General features: G+C 36.3%; 1 protein-coding gene across 1 annotated transcript in view; it reads left to right on the forward strand.

Annotated features, from left to right (window-relative positions):
* The window catches only part of DHX15 (DEAH-box helicase 15), a 51,924-nt gene that overhangs the window by 9,239 nt on the left and 16,764 nt on the right, over positions 1-25,921 (forward strand). Inside the window, exons 3-6 of the mRNA XM_029235245.1 lie at positions 456-649; positions 15,737-15,896; positions 17,472-17,690; positions 21,795-21,962. Of these exons, the coding sequence (XP_029091078.1) occupies positions 456-649; positions 15,737-15,896; positions 17,472-17,690; positions 21,795-21,962 (741 nt within the window). The remainder of the gene's footprint in view (positions 1-455; positions 650-15,736; positions 15,897-17,471; positions 17,691-21,794; positions 21,963-25,921) is intronic.

Genomic DNA, 25,921 nt, shown 5'->3' on the forward strand with positions numbered 1-25,921 from the left:
TTCTGAGGGGAGAAGGATAGGAGTTAGATTCTGCTGGCTTACCAAGTGTGAGCTGAATTTGTAACTTAAATTGTATAGGAATTTAAGTTACAGTTTCTTAGAATATTTTTGGGAACTAACATTTGTTATGAAGTAGAATTTTCATAAGTTGGAATTTTTCCAGTGCACAGAGAAATGCTTGGTGGTGGAACATTGACACCATAGAGCATGTTCAGCAAAGCCTCAGTGGACCTAGCTCACTGAGGAGTACAGTTATGACATATCAGTGTTATACATGACCCTTCCTTGGCTTGGAGAGCTCATGCTATTATAAGTTTAAGTCATAAGTAATAATTTGTGGTGTGCCTAAATTGAATTTTGTTTTAAATTATTAGAATGAGATAAAACACTTCATGTTAAATATACCTGATGCACAGGCAGAGTAGAATTAATTTAAATGTGAAATTATTTGATAGATTCCACAGTGGTGTGTGGAGTACATGCGATCATTACCAGGACCCAAAAGAGGAGTTGCCTGTACCCAACCCAGGAGAGTGGCTGCAATGAGTGTGGCCCAGAGAGTTGCTGATGAAATGGATGTGATGTTGGGCCAGGAAGTTGGTTACTCCATTCGATTTGAAGACTGCAGTAGTGCAAAAACCATTCTTAAGTAAGTATTATCTTTAAAAATGAACACTTTTTTCCCCTGTTTTTATTTTCTGCCACCAGATAGGGGACTTTGCTAGCGGGGTCTCAAGCCATCTGACTTTAGAATAATCCAGATTAGACCTTCTTATGCTTACTAGATGACTTTTTAATATGGATTCTTTTTCTTGGTAGTAGTATATGTATAGCTATTCAGTGGTCATTGAAGTTCAAAGGTCAGATTTTTTAGTTACTTGGTGCAATATCTTAGGTGAAATGTTGTATCATTTAAATATGATAGAAAAGTAAAATGATATACTTAGTAAAGGACAGTTACTTTTAGAACAAATGATGTGTGGGAAGGGGTATGATTTATTTGGGTGAGAGAGCTTTTAATGTTAACTGTACAGCTATTACCATGCATATGTTATGAGCTAAAAGGAGGAATCTTTTGTGATATACTCTTGGAGTCTCCTCAAAGACCTCGTTCCTCTTCATTATACCATGGTGCACATGATTGACAACCATACTGATCTTTTTTCTAACATTTTCTTTAATTTCCCTAGTTTTTTATCTTCATCCTAACACTTCCATTCTGCGTAAGTAGTGATGTTTGTTGCCTGATGGTAATGCTTTTGAAAATCTTCCCCTTTTTTACATTTCTGTTTATTCTGTGTATGTATGACATTTCAATCATTTGTTAAAAACAATTTCCTTGTCATGATACAATCTTCTCCCTCAGGTTGTTTTTAAAAGACAATTGGGAATAAAATGTTACATGGACAGTGACATGAGTCTTTGATGGCAGAGGTACATACTGTGTTATGGGGGAAACTATATATTTTACAGAAAACTTCAAATGTATGTAAAAGTAGAATAATACTGTAATGAACTCACGTTTATTTGTCTTGCATCTTCAAACTTGGCCAATCTTATTTCATCCATATCTCAACCTTTTATATGTCCCATATAATTTGAAGTAAATCCTAGGCATCATACACTTTCATCTAAATATTTCAGTGCATCTCTCGAAGATAAGATTTCTTGAAATGTAACTGTGATATCACAACTTAAAATTTTTCCATAATCAGAACATTGTTACCCTCAAGTTTCATTTCAGTTTCTTAGTTTCTTTGATACACTGTTTTATTAGAACTTCAGATTGTTTCATTTTTAATAGCAATTGAACTTAGATGTTTACTTCAGCTTGTCTTTATGACTTTGTGAGACATGTTTTTGGCTTAAACCTTAATCTTCATTGAATAAATCTTTTTAGTTTAGTGTAATCACACTATTGGTTGGTTGTAATTACAATATAATTGACAAAAACACTACATGAGCAAAATCTTAACTTATGATTTTTTTATTTAAGATTAGATAATGTCAAGCAATTGAGGATAATAAAAGGCAGATTTTACTCACCTTTAGGAGGAATAATATTCTAAAATTTGATTCAGTATGCATTGAATTTTTTTTTTTAAAAGCCACAGTTGAGCAGGGGAACAGAATTTGGAAATTCGGAGATGAGAAAGTTACATGCAGTGTTGGGACAGGTGTGTTGTGTATGTTTGTAGTAGGAAGTGGTAGGCTTTTAAAAGGTGTATGCTTGTGAAAGATTTTGGTTCAGTTAATAGGGAGTTACAAGTAACAGATTTGATAGCTCAAAATGAAAGTATCTTTGGCATTGTGATATTTTTTTAATGGAATGGTTTCTGGAGGCTATAATAAAATTTAAAAAAACTTTAATTCTTGACAGGGTAAGCTTATTGGAATTTCTTCTAGAATCTTCTGAAGAGCTAGAAGCTGACTTAGTATTATCTTTAAGTGATATCAAATCCTAGTAGTACAGGGTTAGTGGTAGTTTTAACTAATGGGAGTGCTTCATTAAGTGCAGTGTCTTACGAATCCCTATATGTATTTTGTATAGTCATCTATCAACTCATTTCTTGAGAACCCAGTGTTCAAAACATTTAAAGCTTTAACTTAACCGATTGGGTAGGAAGAGTGAATACATCAGACAACTATCAGTACCCTCCATAAACTATTTTCATATATAGATATAAAATGCTTATGTATCTACTGTGTAGCCAGAAGAAGCCTTTAATTTTCACCATAGAAGGATGGTAAAGAGGACTAACTTATAAAGATTCTGTCTCAGGGGCTGAGAATTTAACCATGCCCTTCCTCATTCATTGTGTATACTGAACAAATACGTGTTTACTAATTAAATAAGTTTGAGAGTACTTTAGCCTAATTATATCTTTAAATCATCTTTATACAGATTAATGGTCCAAAGATAGTTTCTTCAGTGTTTGGGACACATATATGTCTAGGTTCTAGGTCTAATATTATGCTATTTTAAAGGATTGGATCTAGTGTAAATTAGTGCACAGTATGTTAGACTAGCCTTAAATAGCTATCCAGTCCCAGTAGACAAGTTACTTTTCAAAACCACCACTGCTAAATGGTTTTTATATTTTGTTTGTTGTGTGTTTGCCTGCTCCCATCTTTTTTTTTCCCCTCCCTGAAGTATTTCTTTTGCAGTATATTTATGTTCCTTTGGCCATCTTGGAATGCACATTATTGGGAGAGGTACCTCATGAGGTAGCTATAATAGTCAGTAATAGCAGAAGAGTCAGAAAGATTAAGTTGCCAAATTTGTGATGAGTCAGTGAAAAATATCTTAATTTATTTTAATATTAGGAAGAGGTTGATAACAGTTTTGCACAGGATTTTAAGCACTTTGTAGTTGGACTTGTAACAAATTTTAAGAAATCCATTCTTCATTCTTTGTGAAGGAGCTGATAACTTTTAAGGGAATAGAGCAGTTTAGTATTCTTGAACTTTCGGGAAAACATCATAATATTTAAGTTATTAATTTAGTAGCTAATTTCACTGTTATTTTAGGTGGCATGCTTCCTTTCTGATTTTTTTCCTCAAACTGCCAAATTACTGAGAGATTGTAATATTGAGGGAATCCAGTAATTTACACAAGTAATACTTATTAATTCAGTCAGTTAATAAGTGAGTACCTTCTGTGTGTTGGGCAGTGCTAGGTATAGTAGTAAATCTGGTTCCTGTCTACGTAAAGCAAATAAAAAAGTAAATATAAAATCTAAAATTATGATTAGGCTCTGAAAGAGAATTTTGGAGTGTATAGGAAAGCATCATTTGAGAATTCAGTTGAGACTAGAAAAGAGAAGGCAGAATTTTAAGTCAAGGACTGAACTAAAAGTAATGGTTTGCCAGGAGTAGGGATTGGGGTGCAGAGAAGCAGATCTTTCTAGGCACATGGAACATCATTTTTAAAAACTTATTTTCTGAAGGGGGAAAAAAATCATACTTTTTACTTGAAGGCACTGTAGTCTGCATATTATTTAAAGTATCCAACTCATTTGTGTGAATCAGCATTTCCATGGCAGATGGCTTTTGAGATATTTCAGGACTGGTTTGTAGACAGTATGGATGATCAAAGATTGGGGTTTTTTTTGTTTTTTTCCTTACCTAATTGGAACATAAACCCTTTGGGAAGAGAGTCTGTGTCTGTATCTGTAGACATGTCTTGTGCATGAATCCTTTAAAAAAAAAAAATTCTGAGGACACGGAAGGGGCAGCAGAGGAGTGTGAAAATTTGTCACTACAATGTAGACTAAGGGTGAATCTTAAATATAATCATAGAAAGGGTAGAATTTTCATGGAAAGACATTTTCCCTGATTTGTTTAAACTTGTCTTGGTGGAGAAGGTATAGTGATTTTATGTACATAATTTGCCTTTTATTCTGAATCTTTTGCTTTTGGGTATCAGATTCATTTCAATTTTGGGATGTCACAAGACTAAGAACTCAACCCAGGATAATGTTGATGAAGCAGAAAGTGTTGCAGCTCTTTATTGGAGGACACATGCTTTTAGCTCTGTATGACTGTGCACTATCCTGAGATGTTTATCTTTTATATAACTTCAGGACAAGATGCTAGAAAATCAAGGAAAGTTAAAAGACAGGACATAGCTGAAATTTAATTAAGTGACAGGGAGAAATAAAGCCTTGGGTTTTAAGGTGTGGTAAGCCCTTTGTAAAACTTGAGGGAGAGAAGTTTTGAGCAAACCAGCCAAGGAAGAGCTTTTCCACGGAACATGGATCGGAAACTTGGAGAATTTTTTAATCTCCAAAAGACAGTCTAGGCAAGAAGATGAAAGAGAATCCAAAAATATTTAACAAATATAAGAACCCAGTAAAATAGAATATCTAAGGTTGACCCTTGGGGAGGATTTATCAGACATTGCCATAGCAAATTCTTTGGGACCCCTGGAAACAACAGTTCGAAGCACCAGCTGCATAAGGACTACTTAGAGATTCCAGAGTGGGTTTCCAACAAGACAGTCTTGTTCTAAAAAGTTGACTTGAGGAGAGTCAAAAGGAAAGAGATTGTAGAGCACAGACTCTAGGATTGCAGTGCCTGAGTTGTGTCCTAGCTCTGCCACTTATTAGCTGTGATTTTGGCCACGTAATTAATCTCCCCTGAGCTTATTGCTTTTTTCAGAAGATGGAGCTGATGATAACAACTACATCTTAGGGTTGTTCTCAGATCACATGTGTAATTTGTGTGTAGCCCATGGAGTAATTCCTGTTACCCAGCAAGTGCTAAGTCAACATTTCTACTCTTGCTGCTGCTGATAGTGGTGGTAGATTTCCAGTTTGAGAAATTATTGGATCTTATTAACCAGTTAACCTGGTTAATTTAAAATGGACTTATAAAACCAATTTAATAAAGTTCCTTTTAATACAACAATTGAATTACAATTTGGGGGTTTTAGCTTGAATTAAACATTACTTGTCAATATGAAATTAATCAATGAATCCAAATATTCTTTTAGGACTGGAGGTAAGATGTAGAAACAGATATCTGGTCATTAGAGGTCATTAATTATACAAACATCAATTATAAACTACTTTATTGAACATCTGTTATATGGTAGGCTTTGTTCTAATTCAAGTGTAGCACTGAAGTTAGGGAAAGGCGGTGGTTTTAGTGGATCTTTAGAAAGGGGTGGGAATAAAGAGTAAATGTGGCTATTTACCGCTTAAGCAGTTCCTGTCATAGAGACTAAAAAAATCACTGTTGTCACCTTAGAATTAAAATTCTGTTGGCTTTTGTTAATTCCTAGAAAGCTAACTTGATTTCCTGAAGGTCTGCATATAGTATTACATTTGATGCTTGTGTTTATACTTAGGCACTCGCAAGGGATTATAGAAGTCTCTTTTGTTTACAGTGCCAACATCTTTAAAAACACCAAGTAGGGGGCTTCCCTGGTGGCCCAGTGGTTAAGACTCCGTACTCCCAGTGTAGGGGGCACAGGTTCAATCCCTGGTCAGGGAACTAGATCCGCATGTTGCAACTAAAGATCCTGCATACTGCAACTAAGACCTGGCGCAGCCAAATAAATTAAAAAAAAACACCCAGTAGAACCTACACATTGATCCTAGCTTTGTAAATTCTGTTGTGAAGATGGGAGAACATTTCCTTCAAAAGTTATGAAAATTTGCATGCAGTATATTTTGAAAAAAATGATTTAGTTTCCTTATTTTTCTATTGTTAATTTCTTTTGCTTGATGAGATCCTTAACTCTGAAACATATACCAAATGTATTTTGGCTGTTTGCCAAAATAAAGCTGTATTCTTTGGCTGCTGATATTCAGCATTTCAGTTGATAACTATGAGGCTATATACTTGATAAGTGTGATTTGATGTTTTCTGTTTGGCTTTTTTGGTCCATTTTTAAAATAAGTAATTAATTTGGCTGCGTCGGGTCTTAGTTGGGGCACGTGGGATCTTTTGTTGCATCGCACAAGCTTCTCTCTGATTGCCGTGCGAGGGCTCAGTTTTGGCACGTGGCACGTGGGCTCTCTAGTTGTGTGTGGGCTCTAGTGCGAGAAGGCTCAGAAGTTGTGGCGGGCGGGCTTAGTTGCCCTGCGGCAGCATGTGGGATCTTAGTTCCCAGACCAGGGATCGAACCCATGTCTCCTGCATTGGAAGGTTGATTCTTAACCACTGGACCACCAGGGGAGTCCATTTTTTTGATATTAGAATTGCATTAAAACATTGTAGATTGCAAATTATTCCAAGTACTGTATAGTACCTTTCCATGTGACTGTTTACATTTAATAGTGATTTGTTCTCATTGTAACTGATATCATGCTAAATATAGTGTTGTGGTTATAGTAAGATTAGTGTTGCTCATACTGGGTAATGCTTTTGCTAAGAATATGTCAAACTGAACGTGAGCCTATATAAATCTTTATCCCTTTACCAGTGAAAGGATCATTATGTATATAAAGGAACCGAGCTACTGTTGCTGGCTCTTTTCTGACTTGGTTGGGGAGGTAAGCTATGAAGCAATTAAGAAGGTAGTTTGAATGTCACATGAATTGTGTAGATGATTTCACAGAAGAGGTGGTATTTCATCTGAGCTGAGAAGGATGGAGAGACTTAAATGGGCAAATTAACTAGGTAGATAAGCTAGATTTTAAGTAGAGTAGAAGTTCCCATGCTGCTTTGATTTGCAGCATGCTTAATGTCAGGAGTTTTTTCATGACACTCTGGGCCTAAAGAAATAACTCAGAATTCTTGTTTATTTAGTAGTTTGGTTCTAAGAACCTAATAAGTATTTATGTTCTAACAACTTAATAGACTATTAAACAAATATTGGACATTGAAAGAAAAAACTCAGTCATTATTTCATTCTTAACCACCATTATTTGCTAATGTGATGTCTGCGGAATCAGATTGGATGCTCCCACCTTTATTTTTCTACACAGTAAACTTAGATTGTGCTTTAGTGGATTGTATGTGAGCTGTCCTTTAGGAGATCTTAATATTGAACAACGAAATGTCTTGCTTTTTTAAATGGCTGTGTTCTTGTGGATCAGGTTTGTGAAGTTGTCTAAAATCATAGAACTGAGGCATACAGTGCTAGCTATTTTGGACATGCACAGAAGACTTTCTTAAGTTAGTGATGAGTCCAGAAATAGCCAGGTCACTTAAAAGAGGTAAAAAACTTCATTTTTTAAACTGACTTCTATATACTTAAAATGTATGATCAACTTTTTTTGTGCACATGGCATACAGAAGTACTAACTGATATTGGAAAAAAATTGTTTTGATGGGTGAAGGTATTTGATAACTTTATCAGTAGCTCTTTAATAAGTATAATAGCATTCACTGTAAGCATGTTTAAAAATTGTTTGCTTTTTTTTGGTAATCAACCATTTCATAGTGTTGGCATTGTGAAGGAAGGGTAGAGTGTTTAGACTCACCATATTTGCTGGTGAAAAGAACAATATTTTATAAAATCACTGTACTCTATGTAGTTCTATCTTCTGAATATTATTCCTGATAAATGCAAACTATTTTAGCTTTGTTATTTTTCTGTTCCTTACTATTGTCATTAAAAAATTATTCTACGGATAGGGGCTTTAAACAAAAATAGGTTTTGTGGGGGCTTCCCTGGTGGCGCAGTGGTTGAGAGTCCGCCTGCCGATGCAGGGGACACGGGTTCATGCCCCGGTCCGGGAAGATCCCACATGCCACGGAGCGGCTGGGCGCGTGAGCCATGGCCGCTGAGCCTGCGCGTCCAGAGCCTGTGCTCCACAACGGGAGAGGCCACAACAGTGAGAGGCCCGCGTACCGCAAAAAAAAAAAAAAAAAAAAATAGGTTTTGTGGTAGGAAAGTGTGTAAGTACTTCTTTTAGTCATTGTCTCTTTCAGAAGTCTTGATCCATTATAACTTTGAAGAAATTACCAGACACAAACCTGTTTGTGTAGGCATTTTAATATGGGTAGCTTTTCTTTAATAGAGACACATATGTCACTTGACTGGATTGTAGTGGGTTAATCTAAAAACAGTGGTAGGGCTTCCCTGGTGGCGCAGTGCTTAGGAATCCGCCTGCCAATGCAGGAAACACGGGTTCAAGCCCTGGTCCAGGAAGATCCCACATGCCGTGGAGCAACTAAGCCTGTGCGCCACAACTACTGAACCTGCGCTCTAGAGCCCGTGAGCCACAACTGCTGAAGCCCGCGTGCCTAGAGCCCGTGCTCTGCAACAAGAGAAGCCATCGCAATGAGAAGCCTGTGCACCGCAACGAAGAGTAGCCCCTGCTCGCCGCAACTAGAGAAAGCCCGTGTGCACCAACAAAGACACAACGCAGTCAAAATTTAAAATAAAATAAAAACAGTGGTAAATAGAAAATTTATGAAAATCTTAAACATTTTATTTTAGCTTAAAACCTATACATTCATTCGTCAATCTGTTAATGTAGGACCAACCCATTTCCTTGAATATGGGCCCTTTGGAGTTCCATTACTTAGTAAAATGTCTAGTTCTAAAGGTGGGATCTAAACCTCAAACACTTGCAAAGTACACAGGTGTTGTTTTCTGGAATTTAAGAGAGTTCAGTCTTTTGGAATTCTGGAATTCCAGACACCTTTCACTCTTCTGTAGTTATCTCACACATTTGATAGTTTTTGTGTGTGTGATTTATCTTTTTCAAGCTTTTCTGGAGCATACAACTTAGGATACATATGTACAGCTCTCTTTTCTGTTCTAAAAGTTGATCATCATGTCACATATGATTATGTTGACCCAACTGGCAGGGACAAAAGTGTAGTTATACTACAGTATGTTTGTAGAGTAAGGGTGGTTTTCCCAAGGATTCATTCATTAGGTGGAGGTTAGTTAAGAGTGTAGTGTAGAGTTCTACTGTATTGAATACTTACCAAGTGCCAGGCAGTTGGTGCAGTTAGGTGTTTTATATACATTGTTTTATTTAATTTAAACAATAGCTACCATATTCTCATTTTTCAAATGGAGTATTAGAGAAGTTGAACTTGATCAAGGTTTGTCTTGCAACAAGGATGTGTTTCTTAACTACTTTATGTGTTGTTATTCCTCTCCATCCTCATTCTTCATCTCTCCATATAGTTATGTGTAAATATTTGTGAAGCAGTAAGTCTAATTACTCAGAATGAACAGTGCCTGTCATTTATACTAAATACTCTTTGAAGCAGATACCAAGAATTTCTTTGGGTCATACTGAGACAAATTTTGGATCCTCTAAGAACATAGTTTTGATTTACATGCGTATTTAATCATGCCAGGATAAAGCCTATACTCTGAAAGGTAACCAAAACCCTAACAGTACTGGAAAAGCACCGTGTAACTAGGATTTTCAGAACAGATTAATTCAGAGTTTATAGTAGGGCTGGTTCAAGACGTATGGCTGCTGATTTCATTTATATTTATCTTGGAGGTTGTTGTAGATCAATAAACAAAGTTGCTTCTTTTTTTTTTTTTTTGCGGTACATGGGCCTCTCACTGTTGTGGCCTCTCCCGTCGCGGAGCACAGGCTCCGGACACGCAGGCTCAGCGGCCATGGCTCACGGGCCCAGCCGCTCCGCGGCATGTGGGATCTTCCCGGACCGGGGCGCAAACCCGTGTCCCCTGCATCGGCAGGCAGACTCTCAACCACTGTGCCACCAGGGAAGCCCGCCTCATTCTTTTTAATGGCTGCATAGTTTAATTCTTCTGATGGACACTCAAATTTACAGTTTTTGTTATTAAAATCAGTTGCTGCCCTAGGTACTCCCTTACAATCTTGTACACACATTTTTTCACACATGTGTACAGGTGAGTATATCTGTGAAATGAGTTTCTTAAAAATGAAACTGGTTGGATCAAAGGGTGTGTTTGAATTTATTAGCTGTGGCCAGATTGCCCTTCACAGAGATTTTATCTACTCAGACCAGTAAGGGATGAGCAAATGAGCGTTAGCTTCCATGCTCTTGCCAACACTTTGTCGTGGAACTTTTTTTTTTATCTTTGTCAGTATTGTAAGTGAAAAATAGAATCTCATTATGGTTTTAATTTGCATTTCTTTTGTATGAAATTGAGCATCTTTACATGTATTTATGGGCCATTTGTATTTTTTTTTTGGAATCTGAGATGCTTTTTTCATCTTTCCAGGAGTATTGCTACCTGGTTGACAGGTGCTATTTTAAAATGTATGCTTTAAACAACAAGGTCCTACTGTATAACACAGAGAACTATATTCAGTATTCTATGATAAACCATAGTGGAAAAGAATATATATTTAAAAAGTATGTATATGTATAACTGAATCACCTTGCTGTACAGCAGTAACTAACACAACATTGTAAATTAACTATACTTCAATTTAAAAAATCATGAGTGGAAAAAATAAAAATAAAATGCATGCCAATCAGAGAAGGTAAATTTTAAAAACATAACAGTATTATAGGATTGATGAAATTTGGTAACTTTCTATTCTTTGTCCTATGGTTGTTCTGTGGTTGGTCGGCCTTTTTCTTACTGATTTGTATGAACTTTTAGCAGTTGGTATTCTGGATATGAGCTGCAGTTTTTGCCTAGTTTGCCATTTGTTTCCTTGCCTTGTTTATGACATTTCATGCCTTGCAGAAACACGAATTTTATACAAGTGTTTAACCACTTTTTAATGTTGGATTTTGCATCACACCCTGGCCAAGGTTGTTTTAAATAAGCCTCCATGTATGCTGTACTCTAGTATGTTTTTGTCTTAAACATCTTTGATCAGTCTGGAATTGTGGGGGTGGCGCTGAGGCAGGGAGTCTTATTATTGCCCCCCCCCCCCCGAGAACACTGTTACTAAGGATTGCTTACCCATACAGTCAGGTTTTTTTCTTCATTCCTGCACGCGGGCTTTCTCTGGTTGCGGCGAGTTGGGGCTACTCTTTGTTGTGGCGCGTGGGCTTCTCATTGCGGTGGCTTGTTGTGGAGCCGGGCTCTAGGGCATGTGGGCTTCAGTAGTTGTGTTGCACGGGCTTAGTTGCTCCACGGCATGTGGGATCCTCCCGGACCGGGGCTTGAACCCGTGTCCCCTCATTGGCAGGCAGACTCTCAACCACTGCGCCACCAGGGAAGCCCTAGTCAGTTTTTCATCACTCATAACTTGAGCATTACTTGTTGACATTCATTAAAGTTATAAATAATACATAGTTTATTATTAAAAACTTTTTAGGGCTTCCTTGGTGGCACAGTGGTTGAGAGTCCGCCTGCAGATGCAGGGGACATGGGTTCATGCCCTGGTCCGGGAGGATCCCACATGCCGCGGAGCAGCTGGGCCCGTGAGCCATGGCTGCTGAGCCTGCGCGTCTGGAGCCTCTGCTCCGCAGCGGGAGAGGCCACAACGGTGAGAGGCCCGCGTACCGAAAAAAAAAAAAAAAAATTTTTTTTTTAAATTTCTGGTGTTCATTTTACAAAGCATTTGTCACCTTTCTGTGGATCTTTTTTCCCTTTATGACTTTTCTTTGAATCTGACTACTTGAGATGTTTCAAAAATTATAAATATATGTAAAGAAAACTATAAACAAATAACACGTTTGCAGTACATAATGTTTTAAAGTGCTTTGTTTATACCAGAATTTGTGACATTGGTGGGATCAAGAGTTTGCGGTTGGCTTGTGCCATGCCGTCTGCCTGTGCACATTGACTGCAAAAATACTTAAGCTAAATTGATAGTACTTAGCACACTGGGTTTTTTGGTTTGTTTTATTATATAGACAGTCCTGGTTGGAAATAGGGACTGTTTCTGACTTGCTCCAAGGATGTTTTTGCCACCATAACCATCTACTTTGCTTAATCTGCCTCTTTTTTTTTTTTTAAGTTTTATTTTAATAGCGCCAAAGACTTTTTTTTTGGCCATGCCATGCGGCTTGCGGTATCTTAGTTCCCAACCGGGGATTGAACCTGGCCCCCCTGCATTGGAAGCTTGGAGTCCTAACCACTGGACCGCCAGGGAATACCCTGCCTCTTGTTTAACTTGATTAATTTAGACTAGTGCTTTCCACAAGTTAGCAAGCATCAGAATCATAGGAAAGCTTGTTAGAACACAGATTGCTATGCCTCACCTTCAGAATTTTTGATTAAGTAGGTCTGAGGTGAGGCCAGTTCTGTATTTCTAACCAGTTCCCAGGTGATGCTGATGACTTTTTAAGCTAGTCTTTGTCCTAAGACAGTTAAAAAAACACTGGAGAATAGGGTATCCAGTAAAATGTAGAGTTTGGCTGTCCTGTGCAATTTTTGTTTACTAGTCCATTACTGAAACTTCAGAATAATGTAATTACAATTTATTATTGTGACCCCCTATTTTTATGGCTCACCCCTTAGTCTGGGTTAAGTATTTTATCACTACTATGAAAGGTAGTAAAACTTGACCTAACTAAAAGAAAATGGTTAGGGTTTTAATAGGACCACCAGTACCTACCTGGTTCTCCCTTTTTTGTGCTCTGTTTCAGGTTACTTTGTTTTTTTTAGCAAAGGGTTTCGTACATCTAGCAGTACAGCAAATCACCAGGTATCTTTTTAATTTATTTATCTGGGACTTTTAGGAGAGTGTGTTAGTGTAGGAGGGGCCTGGGATTGGGAATCAGTACACTGATAGTAAGCTGTTTAACTGGTTTTGAGACCCTGGAAAAGTTAACTACTAGTACTGTTTTCTTCACTGGGAAAGCAGCAAATTTGTATCTTTGAGAGATTTTCCAACTTCAAAAATGTCTTTTTTCCTGAAGCTCTCTGTTGTACAAACAGCAAGCTTCCCATATTAGCTGGTGATGCAGGAGATAATTAACTGTAACATGTCATAGAATTGGATCACTGGGTGATGATCTAATCAATATTGAACTATTAGGAGTCTGTAGAATCTGGAAGTCAGAGGGTTCAGGTTTAGTTGACCATTTAACTTGGTAATAGGTAATACAAGTTGTTAATAAAAGAAGGCAAATAATAGTTCCATTAATTTAATTTATAAACTGCCATTTGTAACCTTTCCCCTCTTCTCAGAAAAATATGAAAGAATGAGCATTTGGGTTAGCTCTCCTTTTGGATGCCTCCATAGTGTTTTGGTGGTCTGAAGTTTGAGGAATATGAGAAAAGATCAAAATAAAAGGGTGTTTTGTTTTTTTTTAAGGAGTTTTCAAGTGAAAGTTTGATACTTTAGTGGCTTTTTAATCACAATTTTAATATGTGAAATTAGAATGCATTTTACAGTCTATGTGGGCCTTCTAAGCAGGTAGAAGTTAGGTGGTTGTCAGTGTTTGAACTTGATCTAGCTGTACAAGTTGTCACTTCAAATAAGTAATATGTATTGCTGTAACTACATATGTTGAGTTCATTTGTTAATTAAAGTATTTTCAAAATAATACACTAAGATTCCATGTTGAAATGAATTGGCTTGCAAATTGAGCAGTAGAGTGTAAATTTGGTAGTATTTAAGCAGATATTTGCTGTTCAGAGAGTGACCAGTTCAGGTTTTTTGCCTTGCAAAGCAACAGACAAGAGCTTTGTTGAATCTAAGGAAATTATCCACAAGTAGATGAAACTGTATTAATGTTTTGCTACTGAGATAATGTGCAAAAGGACTGCCCAGCTCATGTCAGTAATAACATCTGAAGGCAGGAGAAAGCACCACATGTCCTCAAAGAGATAAAAGATATTTCAGAGCATCTAGAGGATAGTGTAGCTGATTCATGCACCGTGGTGCACTGTGGTTAAGGCATTGAGTCATAGTTTAATTGGCTCTGTTTTTGCTTCATGGTCTTAATATAAAATAATCTTGCAGGTAATGCTGTGTCGATGCCAGGAATGTGGTAGCTTCCTTTTTAAAATAGGACCAAAGAAGAAGGAAACATAACACATAAAGAGTAAAGATGGATTTCTTTGCCAAAAGTCTTAATTTACAATTAAGTTCAGGTAAAATAAAGAGAGGGCTTCCTGTGGGTTGTATACTGTCATTTTGCTGAACTTGGTGCTCCAGCAGATGGCCTTAGCTAAAAATACCAAGTTGGTCCGTGAAAGATTAGATTAGACTAATTTGTCAAAAATAGAGCCAGGGGGCTTCCCTGGTGGCGCAGTGGTTGGGAGTCCTGCCGATGCAGGGGACATGGTTTCACGCCCCGGTCCGAGAGGATCCCACGTGCCGCGGAGTGCCTGGGCCCGTGGGCCATGGCCGCTGGGCCTGTGCTCCGCAATGAGAGAGACCACACAGTGAGAGGCCCGCGTACCGCAAAACAAAACAAAACAAAACAAAAAATAGAGCCAGAATAGTGAAGTCATAAATAATGACATCAGATTTTTATACTGCTTTTAATTTTGTAAATAAAACCATGGATTTGTATTTTAACTGAATGACCTGTGACTTCAGCATTTGCAATTTGTCCAGGTGCCAAATGTAGGATAGCGTTTCGTGTTAGTGACAGTAGCAGCCAGAATGGAATGGACAGGAGATGGCTGACCCATACAGCCATTCTGCAAACCACCCTTCTTCTGAGTGCCTGTATTACACATTAGCTGTCTTCTCTTGAGCCATCCCTAAGCCTAGTTTTCCTCTTTGCTTCATGGATACAGCTAATGCCATTTGCCTTTTCTCTTCCATATGTATTTATCAGCATTTCCATAGTGCTAATGCTGCTACTCATTCCATGAATATATTCCTTTTTATGATTCTTTACCATCATTTTATTGAATTGGATGGGGCTGGGGAAAGAAAGATGGTAGACTTGTGCTCTCTTAGTCCTTTTGAACCAGGAGTCTGTTAGCTTAAGTGAGGAATTATTAGGATTTTAAAGAAATACAACATTTTAGTGCTGTAATGTGATAAAACAACTTAAAATGGTTTCTTAGTTTTATTCGCAGGTTGAATATTTGTTTAAAATTTTATTTTATTTTTAAGAAATTTATTTAAGTGACTAATTTTACTTTGGCATTTGTGTGAAACCATGTGTTTGTCATATTCCATCATCAGATTTACCTTGTTTTCTCAATGCATTGCAGTATTACAGGCTCACTTGATAGGATTTGATAATGTATAACTTTGATATATTCACTGAAAAGTTTTTCTGGAAGCTTAATTTTGCAATTGATTATGAAACAGTAGCACATTTGGTTTGAATAAGAGTTTAATTTTGACTTATCTGATGTCTTTGCATTTCATATTTATGTCATGAAGGTTAGTCTTAAAATGCCCTAAGTGAACCTTAACTAACATGTTCTTTGTCAATATAGGTATATGACTGATGGGATGTTACTTCGTGAAGCTATGAATGATCCTCTCTTGGAGCGTTATGGTGTAATAATTCTTGATGAGGCTCATGAAAGGACATTGGCTACAGATATTCTCATGGGTGTTCTGAAGGAGGTTGTTAGACAGAGATCAGATTTAAAGGTGAATTAATTTATTTGTTCTTAAAAAATACCTATATATGTATGTATATATAAAAAACAGGGAGCACATGATGATCACTCTAATCGACTACAAAAAATAATCATCTCTAAAAGAAGCAGCCAATAAGAGTACCTATAGTGGTTTATCCTTTCTAATTTACCTTGCTGTGTCTTTTAGACTCTAAGTATGTATTTTTGGTAATGCCTTTTTAAGCCAAATCTTTTTGGTAATGTAATTTTAGTAATGTATTTTTTAGTAATGTATTTTTAGTAATACATTTTAGTAATGTATTTTTAAGCCAAATCTTTTCAGTTTCTAACCCACCCAGTTTTTTGTTTTGTTTTGTTTTGTTTTAAATGATCTAATGGTGTTTTTAAGCCTTCTGCTCACCCTGACTTTATTAAGTACAGGGAACGCCTTCATTAAGGATCAAATCTTTGTCCTTGTCCCAACACAAACATGCTCATTATAACTCGTAATGCTGGAGAGTGGAATAACTACACCCAGAATAAACCACTCCTTAGAAATGCCTTCCCTTAACCTAGGGTCTTGTGTTTGTTTGCTTGTTTTTCTGTCCATTACACCACTTAGACCCTGGCCAGTGTTACTGTGTTGATAAGGGCTTAAAACTGACTGAATATGCTGACGTTTTTGTCTCCCAAAGTTTGTGAAGTTCCCCTTTTGCATTGTGTTTGTGTGTATGTGTGTACCATTCATTGGAACTTAGTATCGTGTGTTAGTGTATGTGTTACAGAGGGTTTGTATACTAGGCAGAAAGATTCTTGGTCTTAAGAAAAATTGATATTGAGTACGATTTGGCTTATAAATATTAAATTTATGCTTTTAAAGAATATATTTGAATAACTATATGAGTACTGTCATTATTGATTAAACCTTATGAGCTACTGAAATTTTTAGGTAGGAACTCAAAGTAGAAATTAAGAACTCTGTAGTGGAATGTTTAAGGGGGGAGCCTTCTATTTAAGTACGTTTTTAATGGGTCATATAACGTCATAATTTAAATAAAAGGAGGGTGACTACACGGTCATGCAACCCTGCACCTGAACAACCTTTTTTCACTGTGGCTTTTACAGCAGTATAGAAAGCCTCTGTTTTAGAAAATTTTCTGATGAACATATGCTTAATAAAGATGGTTTGGAAGAATAGAGAAATATTTTGTTTTGTTTTGTTTTTGCGCTTTCTTCCTGTTTTCCCCTAGGTGCAAGGTTGTCATGTTTTGTTTTAATAACATAGCTGCAATCATACTACATATTTATGTTGTCTTTTACCAATCCCTTTTACATGTCATGTAATTATATAAACTTTGGTTTTTAAGGTGTTGCTTCATGAACATGTATTCTAGTTTATTTATTGGATGCCAGGTTTATTCCTACTTTTAAAAAATGTAAATAGCTTACTATAGCACAGCTTTTCCGTATTTGAATTTTTTAATCACAGTTTATTTAGGCATATTGACGTATTTGGAGCAGTAAACATTACTCTTCTGTTTTTTACTTTAAAACCACATAAGGATCTTTGAAGATAGCTTCACTTAATTTACTGTTTTCTTTTCAGGTTATAGTTATGAGCGCTACTCTAGATGCAGGAAAATTCCAGATTTACTTTGATAACTGTCCTCTCTTAACTATTCCTGGGCGTACACATCCTGTTGAGATCTTTTATACTCCCGAACCAGAGAGAGATTATCTTGAAGCAGCAATTCGAACCGTGATCCAGATTCATATGTGTGAAGAAGAGGAAGGAGATCTTCTACTTTTCTTAACTGGTCAAGAGGTATTGTCATTATTTGCTTCATTATTTATAGTTTTTATTAGGCAACAGCTTTAAGAACTTGGCATATATTAACCATATATTTCTTATCCCAGTATTTAAAGTTTTTCTTCAACCTGATTGTATATATATATGAAATATTTAACTCCTTTTATCTGTGTACTCTAGGAATACCCTTTTATACTATTAGTCTTTGTGTTCTAGTTAATTACCCTAAGAATATTAAATGCTTTTAGAATTTCAAGATTTAGCAATTGTAGTCTCAACTTTGGAGAGACCTGGGTGGTGAGTAGTGTTGTGTTAATTTGCAGTTTTGCTGAGGTATGAATTTGAATCACAGGTGATGTGAAATCTGGTTATTATAGTCAGTAATTTAGTTTGTAAGTGAACTCAGGTAATTCAGGTGCCCATCTACCATCAAAACAAATGTGTGTGTTTTGTTTTTGTCTTCTTGCATGTGTTTACTGAGGATTGGAAGGAATCACTGAAATTCCTTAGTTAGAATTTACATCAATTTTAAGTTAGGAATTTTATTCTCAGATGCAGCATTTTCTAAACTCATATCCAACAGGATGTTTACAGGTGTGCTGAAAAATTCTTGATGGCTAAATAAGCTCAATGAAAGCTATCTGGATAAAATAGTTTTAGAAAGCCTTTTCTAGAGGTTTTCTTAAAGCTTGTCATTTGCTGTAGTAGGCTTTGTGAATTTTCTAGAACTTGCTTCTCAAACTAATATATGTGCTGATCACTTAGAAAGCTTGTAGATTCTGATTCAGTAGGTCAGGTAGGGCCTGAGATTCTATTCCTAGCAAGGTTCTAGAGCAGTGCTATTCCATTACAACTTTCTTCATAGCTGGAAATGTTCTGCATCTGTGCTGTTCATTCACCTCCACTAGAATGTGAACTCTCTTATTTGCGTTCAGTCTGCAGGGATGCTTGATATATAATATTTGATCAAATGCTGTTGCATTAAGAGCTATAAATGTTGAGTGATTTTTTTTACTCTTGCATTTTTTCAGTATTGTCCATATGATTTATTATTTCTGTCCCATTGATCATAGTTTCTTTTCTGTAGAGCAGGGTTTTTCGACCATAGCACTATTTATGTTGTAGGCTGATTAATTCTTTGCTGTGGGTACCCCATGCATTGTAGGATGTTTCTTAGTGTCTCTGGCCTTTACGCATTAGATGCAGTTACACTCCCCCAGTCTGTAGACATTGCCAAATGTCCCCTGGGGGTGCAAAATCATTCACAGTAGAGAATCATATTTGTTCTTTTGGGAAAAAAGGTGGGTTGCAAATTCAGTTTTACAGAGATCTCTGTATGTATTAGTCTCCCTTTGTATGCATTTTGAATGGAAGAATTTTTATATATATTTTGTAAGCAAGAGTACCAAATGCTTTTTAGATGCATGTAAACAGTGTTTATCCTATAATGCAATGTTGAGGCTGTTGTATTCATTTTGTTCTTTTGTGTATGGTCTCTATAGTTTCTCACTTCCTCCAAAGTGCATAGCATGTTTTTTTAACGGCTATTCAAAATAGTCATTACGTTCAGATAGACAAGCATATTAGAATTCTATCAAAAATATCAGATGGCCTTATGGAGACGACCTGAGATGCTTTACTATGAGTTAAATTTCTGTGGTTGATATTTTGGCAGCTACCCCACAGCTGGGGAAAGGAAGGGAATAAGCCCCAAGGTTTTCAAATGTGTGTATCTTTCAGTAAAGTATTACTGTAATTGAACTAGGTTTACATGTGTCCTGTTGCATTTTTAAGTTTCCTTTAGAAGACTAATAAAGTCTTCAAGAATGTAAAGACCTTTAAGGATAAGGTAGCAATACTACTACTCCTCATGTCTGTGAACCTGTTATTTTTACTTGGTCAGTTAAATGGTAGATTCTGGGAATTCAGTACTCCTGTCTCCATAAATTTGAATAGCATCCATAAAATTTAGCTATCTTGACATTTAAAAATGATGACCATGTTACCATTTTGACCACGTAAACAGTTGTGTTTTCTGTAGTCCCTTGAGTTAATTTGGGAGGGGAGAGACCAGTTTTTAATTGGTGAAAGGTTGGAAAACATGTGAATTCTAGAATGTGTATTATTTTTTTGTTAATCCATTAAATCAAGCGTTCCTAGAAGAGCTCCTTAGAGGAGCTGTTCTACTGAATTAGATAAGAATGATTATAATTGAAATATCAATTGTAGATGCTTAAAGATGTTGAAACCTTCATTCTTTAAGCAGTATATTCTTTTATCTTTAATTTCACTGAATCTTTTCCACATGCGGGAGTTGAGATTCTTTAAATTAGTAGGGTCTGAATTAATTTACTAACATACATATTGATGCTTTTGGAGCTGAAAGTCTTTCCTGAATTCAGAAACTCTTAAACTTTTGTCTCAGTTCTCAATTCATGAGTAAGCAGAAGGTTGCATTGTGCTGATGAATGTTAATAAGCTTTGTGGTCTTCAGAACTGACAGTGTTGACTCTGGAAGTTTGGTTAAATTTAGGGAAAATTTTGTTGCTGAGTTTAAAAGCATAGTGTTTAGAACTTTGTATAAAAACATAAATGGTGTGGCATTTTTTTCCCCTCTGCTCTTTAGAGTAGTCTTTATATCCCGTGCAATAGTGATTTTGTTTTAGCTCCATACATGATTAGCAGATACTTCCAGTACTTCCAAGTACAATAATCTTGTTAAAATTTCTGGAGTCTGCAAATGCATGATTTGGGGCACTTTGAATTTTCTATATAAAATCTGGGATTTGGTGGCTTCTGACCATTTATTTTCCAGTCGAATATATTATAGAATTAACAAAATTGAAAATACTGGTGTCAGTTTTCCTATAGGATATGTAATATATAAAATCTAGTTTTGGATTTATATTCAGTTTTTTTTGCGGGGGTGGGGAGGAGGTCTAATTTTGTATTTGTATACCAGCAGGGGGCATTCTAATCTAGGTACAGCATTTGAAAGCAGTTTTTTTGGTAAAAATATTTGTTTCATTTGTTATATTTTTTTCAGTGAATAGCAAACTTTCATTTTCGTTTGGAAACTTTAGATCTCAAAGGAAACTATTACATCAAATACTTAGTAGTAATTTTCTGTGTCACAATTTTCAAGACTTTATCTGTTATTCAAGAAAACTGGTATGTTTGAAATTGATGAAAAAAACCTTTTTTTTTTGTTCTTAAGTATCCAAAATCTTTGTATTCTTTAACATGGAAACAGAGTTGCACTTTGATTTACAATCATTTCAAGGAAAATTATTCTCGCTTGATTATATACAATAAATTAACCTGATAAATGTTTAAAAATCATTCTGTCGTTTGAATAAAAGATAATTTGTCAATAAGGCTAACTTCTGGTAGAGATTATTGGACAGACTGCCAAATCATTTAGCATACTTCTGAGTTTAACTAAATCAAAGCTTCTGTAAAATTTAAAATTGGCTCCCTTCCCATTTTCAAGTCCCTTTGCCATCCCCTAGAGCTTCCCATCTACCTGTCGCTCACACACTCTCAGTATTCATTGTGTGTCCTCTCTTTAAAACTGGGTTTGAATGCAAATGTATTGGAATCGTTTTCTGTAGTAGGGAAATTTTTGAAGAGGCTCTAAGATATTTGGGTTAACCTAGTTCTTAAATATCTATGTTGATACTGTAGAGGTGTGTGTTCTCATTAAGCACAATGAAGCAAATCTTCCATATAATTGCATTAGTGATACGTGACATTAAAGCCTAATTGGCTTGTTTAAAATATCTAGCACATCCATTTCTTTTAGATTGTGAAAATTGAAAAGGTTATGAGTGCAGTTAAATATTCCTGGGTGAGAAATTTCAATTTTAGTACAGTTTGTTGAGAATTAATTAGGATATCGAGTCTAAGAAAAAGGGTGTGGAATGCCAGTAAGGCAATTTTGTGTTTATTTGACTACAGAAGTCAGTTTCTTGGATTATTTTTGGAAATCCCAGTGAAATTTGCTAAATTAATTTTGATTACTAAAATGAAAATAAGCTGCATAGAACTAGGATTATGGTAAATACTTAAAATGTTTCAGTGTGTATTCATTTTATTTTCAAACTCAAACTTTTGTAGGAAATTGATGAAGCCTGTAAGAGAATAAAGCGTGAGGTTGATGATTTGGGCCCAGAAGTTGGTGACATTAAAATCATTCCACTGTACTCTACACTCCCACCTCAGCAGCAGCAACGCATTTTTGAGCCTCCGCCTCCAAAAAAGCAGAACGGAGCAATTGGAAGAAAGGTAGCATTGAAATGTTCTCCATAAACATTGCATTAATGCCGAAAGATTTGTCTGTGAGATATCAAACTATATTGAATTATAAAGGAGTAAGTTATGGGTGATTGTCATCTGAATTGTATGCTACAACGTTACCTGTATTTCCAAAGTAAATAGAAAGAAATGTATTTGAGTAGAGTTTTGCATATCTTTTGACCTTAGAGTAAGAGCAGATACTGCTTCCCTCTCTCCCCAGAAGTTCCTCCTTAGCAAATGGAAGGTTGATTGGGGTGAGGAAGACAGCCAGATGTCTTCCTCCCCATTAAATCACTTGGCAAAAACTAAGTACTTTTTTCTTCAGTGCCTTGGCTTCTGCCTAGAATTTTTGTCAAGACCTAACCAAATGTCATGTCTGTAGGTATGAAATGGTGACTGCACAGATCTCTAATAACAGCAACACTAATCACACTGCGTAAATATTTGGATTTCTTGTGGGCAGGAACTGTGGATCCTTTTGGTGCGGATATCTGCCTGGCACAGGAAGGGAGCCAGGGGAATTCCAGCCTTGTTTCTGGGTGCTTTGTGTGTGTGGGGGGGCGTGTATAGGAAGGAGATCTGAGTTTGATACAGGCAGCTATGCCTTTATTTTTTAAGAGATGGAGATTCTCTTAGATCCTTTGAAAATAAGATTGCATTGTTTGAAAAGGTTGGAAAACCACTAGAGTCAATTTGGCTTCTAAAAAGCCCAGCCACTTATTAGGCTATATAATAAGCTGCGTGTGAATTTTGGTAGGATTCTTGATCTGGTTTTAAAGTTTGCATATTTTAAACTGGGTATAGTTGATTACCTTCATCACCTTGGGGAGATGATTGTCAGGGATTAAGCTTATTGTATACAGGGTATTAACATATCTAGAACAGTCTAGGCCCTCGTGGCAACTGTTACACATTTCTTGAGTTTGTTCATGTAGAAAAGTCTCAGGAAATATTACTCACTTATGACTTGCTTGTCAGTCAGATTTGGAATTTATTGCTTTCTTATGTCTGTATTCTAGCCTAACAGATTCACAATTTTTTTTGCTGTATTTTTTCGATCTTTTTTCCCAACATTTTTGATGATTGTTGGAAAATTACAAATTATAAAGATATTTAAATGTATCATGGTTAATTATCTCTTTACATGGCTGTGTAAAAGTTACATGAACCAGATACATTTTTCAAATGGAAAGAACTTACTGAAAAGTTAGGCAACACCAGCGTAGTGGTATATAAATTAACAGGAGGTTGATAGGGAAAAATATTAGGTTTTGAGTTTTTCATAGATCAACAAGAGTAATGAATATGACTTTAAAAAAAATAATCTGATCATAGCTTCATTATGTTCAACATTGCAATTATTTAAAAAAATAGTCTGATCATAGCTTCATTACGTTCAATTATTGCAATTATTTTTGTCATAGTGCTGTCTCTAGAATATGTTTTAAAATATTTTCTGTTATGTGCATTCAGAACTTTGGGGGACAGTTTTAAGTGATAACTTTAGTATATAATTTTGAAGTTGATTTGTTGACTGAAAAGTACTCATTCTCTGTGGAGTTTTTAACTTCACTCTTTGTCAATGGATGTATATAAAAATAGCTGTTTCGTAAACATTTTCTAAAGTAAAGAGGAGTTAGAGTTAGTACATCCTCCAGGCAGGTGATTTAATTTTCTCTTGAAATCATGTACACTTTGTGTATCTGCATTCGTTTTAATTTTAAAATGGTGTTTTTATTTATCTTTGAGTAAAATTGGCTTACAACAAGATTTGCCATGTTTGTCTTTTCATGTAGTTCTCTTCATTCCATTTTGAGTTACTTTGAGAACTATTGGGCCCACACATTAAAACTTATTTCATATCTGAGCTCTTTGCTCTGTTAATACTAGTATATTGGAAATTTAGGTTCAGTCTGGTGTCAGTCCAGTACATGGTACATTTTGTAGACTCTACAGCCAAAGCCCATGGAATAGAATGAGTTGTTTGGTTTTTAAAACTATTGCTTTTCATGTTCTTGTAAATCCTAGGATATTTAGGAGAATTTTGTCTTTCTGAAAAGAGTGATTCAGCAGCAGTTGGATATATGTGTGATGGCCACAGATGTTGAGGGGAGGCCATTGGAGTTCCCAGGGCTTGGACTCACCTTGGGATCCCATCTCAGGCTTTTAATTCAGAATCAGAACTAAGGGCCACAGTGCTATTTCATCATCCGCTAATGATGTTTCATTCAGCTAAAGCTATAGGATCTCTTGTTGGGAAATCATGTTATCTCCTGGCGTGAGTCAGCTTCATCTTAGAGGTTGAGAAGAGTGCTGTCATGGCCTCCCTGGATGATCCCAGGGGAGGGAGGACTTCCCTTGGCAATTGGTGCATTATTCTTTATGAGGAAAGACACATTGGACCCCAGCATGTTTAAGGGAAAGTGAACAATTTTTATAGAAGTTTATAGAGGAGGATTCACCCAACAAATCATGTATTTTGAAGCTGGTCAGGGAAGGTAGGAGTGCCAGCTGAAAACCTGAGACTGTTGAAATGCACTAAGGCCAAGCAGTGACTGGCAGGTGAGATGAGCAAGTGACCATCAGACCCAGGGCTTGGCAGGTTCAGTTAGACTAGAAGAAAGGATTGGTGGGATTGTGGGAAAAGAAGAAGGGTAAGAATTAAGATGCACACAGGTTACATGAGGGAATGTGGGCGGATACCAGAACAGTAAGAACTGGTATTCAGTTGCTATTTTCCTGTTCTCTTTTTTAAATGCTACAACTTTGGTAATATCCTATTTATATTATAAAACAAAGAACTAGAGGCCAAGGCTTGATTCTTTTGTCATGAATTCATTAATTAAACATAACTGCCAGTTACTAGAATGGGACTTTCATTCAAGAGTGCTGTCACTGACTGATACTCACAATTCATTTAAAATTATAGGGAGGGATAAATTGGGCATTGGGATTGACATATACACACTATTATATATAAAATAGATAACTAATAAGGACCTACTCTATAGCACAGGGAGCTCAATACTCTGTAATGACCTATATGGGAAAAGAATCTAAAAAAGAGTGGATATATATATGTATGTAAACTGTACAGCAGAAAGTAACTCAGTGTTGTAAATCAACCATACTCCAATTTAAAAAAAATAAAGAGTGTGACAAAGCACAAAAATAAGTAAGTAGATAAATAAATAAAATTACATAGGAACATTTAGGGGTTTACAGTCTGCTTCCAGTGTGAAACAAAATACTATTTGATTCATGTTTTTGTTAAATTACTTTATATTCGAGCACGTTTTGTAAGGTAGTACCTTATTATCTTACTCATTGTATTAATTTATGCAAAATAGGGTTCCTGATAGGATTGTGGTAAAAGTAATAACAAAACAGCTTTTTAGTACTCAAGTTTTTAAATGTAGGCTATATTAAACGTAATCTTTTATGGGCACTGGGTACTTAACCAGTATTCCTTTTACAAATAGTTACTGAGTTCTTTTTATGTGGACTTGCAACATAGCACCAATGGTAAACTTTCAAGTTTTTAATCAAGAAGGGTTGACGGCTTCCCTGGTGGCGCAGTGGTTAAGAATCCACCTGCCAATGCAGGGGACACAGGTTCGAGCCCTGTTCCGGGAAGATCCCACATGCTGCAGAGCAACTAAGCCCGTGCGCCACAATTACTGAGTCTGCGCTCTAGAGCCCGCGAGCCACAACTACTGAGCCTGTGCTCTAGAGCCCCAGAGCCACAACTACTGAAGCCCGCGTGCCTAGAGCCCATGCTCCGCAACAAGAGAAGCCACCACAATGAGAAGCCTGCTCAACGCAACGAGAGTAGCCCCCATTTGCTGCAACTAGAGAAAGCCGACGTGCAGCAATGAAGACCCAACACAGCCAAAAATAAATAAATAAATAAATAAATAAATAAATAAATAAATAAATAAATAAAT

The sequence above is a fragment of the Monodon monoceros genome, unplaced genomic scaffold, assembly GCF_005190385.1.
Source record: "Monodon monoceros isolate NGI ecotype Baffin Bay Population unplaced genomic scaffold, NGI_Narwhal_1 Super_Scaffold_20, whole genome shotgun sequence".
Lineage (NCBI taxonomy): Eukaryota > Metazoa > Chordata > Mammalia > Artiodactyla > Monodontidae > Monodon > Monodon monoceros.